Genomic DNA, 3,872 nt, shown 5'->3' on the forward strand with positions numbered 1-3,872 from the left:
GTCTTGGGGTCTGTCCTTGAAGCCTTGGGGTCCGTCCCTGTGGCCTTGGGGTCCATTGCTGTGGCCTTGAGGTCTGTCCCTGCAGCTTTGGGGTCCGTCCCTGCAGCTTTGGGGTCCGTCCCTGCAGCTTTGGGGTCTGTCCCTGCAGCTTTGGGGTCCGTCCCTGCAGCTTTGGGGTCCGTCCCCACAGCCCCAGGGTCCGACTCCATCAGTGCCTGGTGCCGTACATCTTATCCCACTCGAGGAACAAGTCCAGCTCCTTCTGGGACAGGGCAGGCCGCACCTTGCACAGGGCCTTCTCCAGCTCCTGGTAGGAGGCCGGGGGCCCCGGCGCGGCGCGGCGCGCGGCGGCCCCGGCGTGCTGGCACAGCCGCAGCAGCTCGGCGCCCGAGAAGCTCTCGGTGCGCTGCGCCAGGGCCGCCAGCTCGCGCTCGCTCAGGCGGCAGCTGTGCCGCGCCAGCGCCTGGCGCAGGATGTGGCGTCGCGCCTCGCCGTCCGGCGGCGCCACGTAGAGCCGCGTGCCGAAGCGCCGGTGCGACGCCTCGTCCATGCTGCCGGGCCGCGCCGTGGTGCCGATGACCACCACGCCGTGCTCCGACGAGGTAGCCACGTTGTCCAGGTAGGAGAGCAGCTGGGATTTGAGGTTGCTCGCTTGGCCGCCGTCCTCGCCCGCCCGCGCCGCCAGCAGGGACTCGGCCTCGGTGATGAGCACCACGGAGGGCTGCCGGCAGCTGGCCACGAAGAACACGGTCTGGAGGATCTTCTCGGCCTCGGCCTTCCAGGTGGACAGCAGCGCGGCGCCGCTGAGCCGCAGCAGGGTGGAGCCCAGCTGCGTGGAGATGCAGCGGCTCAGCAGCGCCTTGCCGGTGCCGCGGGGCCCGAAGAGCAGCAGGGTGCGCAGCGGGTGGCTGGCGCCGCTGTAGGAGCCGGGCCGCAGGATGGGCCACAGCAGCTCCTCCTCGATGGCCGCCTTCACCGACACCTGCCCGGCAACGTCCGCCCACTGCACCGGCGGGCCCCGCTCCACCACCTTGGTGTTGACCAGCTCCAGGAGCAGCGGGTCGATGTTCTTGGGCTGCTCCTCCAGCGGGGAACCGCCGAACACCAGCGCTTTGGGGGGCAGCCGCAGCGGGAAGGGGGGTCCCGGCTCGGCCGCCCGCTCCCCGTTGGCGAGGGGAGGGCTGAACTTCTCGAAGGGCTCTGCCGGCCGCAGGGGGGTGTCCCTGGCACCGTAGGATGGTGACACCATGCCCTTCATCTGCTGCCCGCCATACTTGTGTTCTTCGGCGCTCCCAGCTCCCGCTGGCCGCTTCCCGGCCTTGAAGGGCACCTGGGGGGACTCGCCGCTGCTGCTGAAGCCGTTGCCCCGGCACTCGCCGTTGTCCGACAGGGGGTAGGGGGACTTTGGCTGCTCGTAGCCGTATTTCCTGTACCTGCCCTCGCCGTCGTCCTCCCCGCCGATGTCGAACGCCTTCCTCTTCAGCGTGCCCGCCGCCTCGGTGCCCAGGGGCGGCACGGCCAGGGCGCCCAGCCCAGCGCCCTGGTAGCCATAGGCAGGGACCCCCGGCGGGCGGGCGGAGGGCGGCGGGGCCGGGATGGGGGTGGGCGCGGCGATGCCCGAGGGCAGGTAGGAGGTGGAGGGGTGGGGCGGGTGGATGCCCCCGTAGCCCGGCTGGGGCGGGTAGCTGCTGCTGGCATAGTTGTACACGGGGCCCGAGGAGCCGTAGCCGGGCACCAGGGCGGGCGAGGGGTGCGGAGGCTGCAGGAGCCCTGAGCTGTGGAGGCCGGGAGGGTGCGGCGGGGGCAGCGCCGCCGCTGGCTGGGCACAGTAGCCAGAGGGCAAGTAGGTGCCCCCATAGCCTGAGGGGTACTCCTGGGACGCCCCGAGCGCCCCGGACCCGCCAGCAGCCGCCCCACAGGAGTTCCCGGGGTACACGGGGTCGCTGAGGTTCGCCGACACCACCGGGGAGCCCCCCAGCCCGATGGCCCCGCTGCCGGCAGGGACCGCGGGTGGCACCACGCCCTTGGCACCGGCCAGGCCATCGTGGATGGGCGTCAGCGGGTAGGTGCCATCCGAGCCGTGCGCCCCCGGCCAGGGCTCGCCGTCGCCCTTCTGCCCGTTAACGGGGCCGAAGGCGCCATCCCCGTAGGCGCCGAGGGCCGGGCGCTCGTAGGGCGCGTCCAGCACCCCCGAGTACTTCTCGGCGTACCTCTTGAGCAGGTTGGAGGCCGTCAGCGCCGAGATGTCGTCGTTGGCCCAGGCGTAGTTGAAGCGCTGGCGGGCGCTGGGGTACAGCTCGGTCTTGTGGGCCGGCGAGGAGGTCGTGGAGGAGACGTCCAGGTGCTGCTCCGGCCACTGGTTCAGGGACTGGGCATGCTCTGGTGACCAGTGCATCTTCGACAGACCTGTGGGCACGGGACAGGGCAGGTGAGAGCAGCGGAACGGGAGCTGTGCATGGAGTGTCCCCAGATCCCCCCGTCCTCACCCCACCACACCCCCGGGCTGGGAACACCCGCTCCAGCTCACTCTGGATATCCACAGGATCATCAGCAAGGACCTTCGAGATCACCGAGTCCAATAAATAATCAGATTGTGCAGAGTGGCTTGAGGGCTGTGGGCAGGGAGGGAGTGCAGCACAAGGACCCCACCAGTACCCCCGAAATTATTGTTGTCACCAATAATGAAGTGATGAGACCATTGTCAGGCTAAGCAGGATTTGTCAAAGTGCTCCTGATGGATAAAGGCACAGGGGACCCTCCTGGAGCTGCCCAGGAGCTCTAAAGGGAAAAATGAGCATTTGGCTGGTTCTGTGATAAATAAGAATGATGATTCATGTGACAAATAAGGCATTTTCCTTGATATTTTAATTTTTAAAGGAATTTAAACACTGGGAGTTTCCATCCTCGCTCAGCGGGTGCAGAGTGCTGCTGCTGCTTCTGTCCCCCAGAAATGTCAGGCTGCTGAGTGCTCAGGGATTTGGGGACACCAGGAGAGGTGTGTGACCACTCCTGGCCAACAAATCCCAGGGGCATTCCCAGGCTTTTGGGACAGGGACAGTGATGAACCCCACTGCTAAAAAATCATCCAGAGGTGGGCCCAGGGATGGAACTGCTCCTCCAAAAGCCTGGAGGAGGCTGTGGCTGGAAGCCCACCACAAGGGCACAGCTCGTCCTGCCCCATTCCCAATCCTGGATCACTTGGAGGAATGCACAGGCACAAGGCGCCAACAACCCCCCTTTAAAAGACTGAGAAGAAAAAAACCCAAATCCATGAAAAAAGCTGGAAAACGCAGCGAGGGGGAGGGCGGCGGGCAGGGAGGAGTTGTCAGGGCTGAAATGGGACGTGAATGAGCGGCGGAGCGGGACAGATGTTTCAATGCTCCCCTTGGCAGTGTGAGAAAATTACTGTCCAGTGACCAAATGGCCGGGCCGGTTCCCACCCTCGCTGCTGCCCATTATCCCCAGCACAAGACAAAGGCGGCCAGGGGGGCTGGGCAGGGAGAATCCCATTGTTCCCGCCCGCCCTAATTATGGAAATCTTGTTAATCTATTCAGCAGCGAGTCTGAACTGGGCTTTTGTTCGGGGGGTTTGCAGCGGGCGCACCGCTGAGGGTGTCCAACGGCTCGGCGTGGGGATGGGGATGGGATGGGATGGGATGGGATGGGGATGGGATGGGATGGGATGGGGATGGGGATGGGATGGGGGGATGGGGATGGGGATGGGATGGGATGGGATGGGATGGGATGGGGATGGGATGGGGATGGGGATGGGGATGGGGATGGGATGGGATGGGATGGGGATGGGATGGGATGGGGATGGGATGGGGATGGGGATGGGGATGGGGATGGGATGGGGATGGGGATGGGGATGG

General features: G+C 66.1%; 1 protein-coding gene across 1 annotated transcript; it reads right to left on the reverse strand.

Moving 5' to 3' along the window:
- Positions 1-208: 208 nt before the first annotated feature.
- On the reverse strand, positions 209-2,464 carry FIGNL2 (fidgetin like 2). Its single transcript, XM_059491352.1, has one exon. The coding sequence runs from the start codon at positions 2,393-2,395 to the stop codon at positions 209-211; it is 2,187 nt and encodes a 728-aa protein (XP_059347335.1). The 5' UTR covers positions 2,396-2,464.
- Between the last annotated feature and the right edge of the window lie 1,408 nt (positions 2,465-3,872).

This window comes from Ammospiza nelsoni, chromosome 32, assembly GCF_027579445.1.
Source record: "Ammospiza nelsoni isolate bAmmNel1 chromosome 32, bAmmNel1.pri, whole genome shotgun sequence".
NCBI lineage: Eukaryota > Metazoa > Chordata > Aves > Passeriformes > Passerellidae > Ammospiza > Ammospiza nelsoni.

Excerpts from the sequence above, each read along its gene's own strand:
- FIGNL2 (XM_059491352.1), bottom strand. The coding sequence starts at position 2,395 with ATGCACTGGTCACCAGAGCATGCCCAGTCCCTGAACCAGTGGCCGGAG.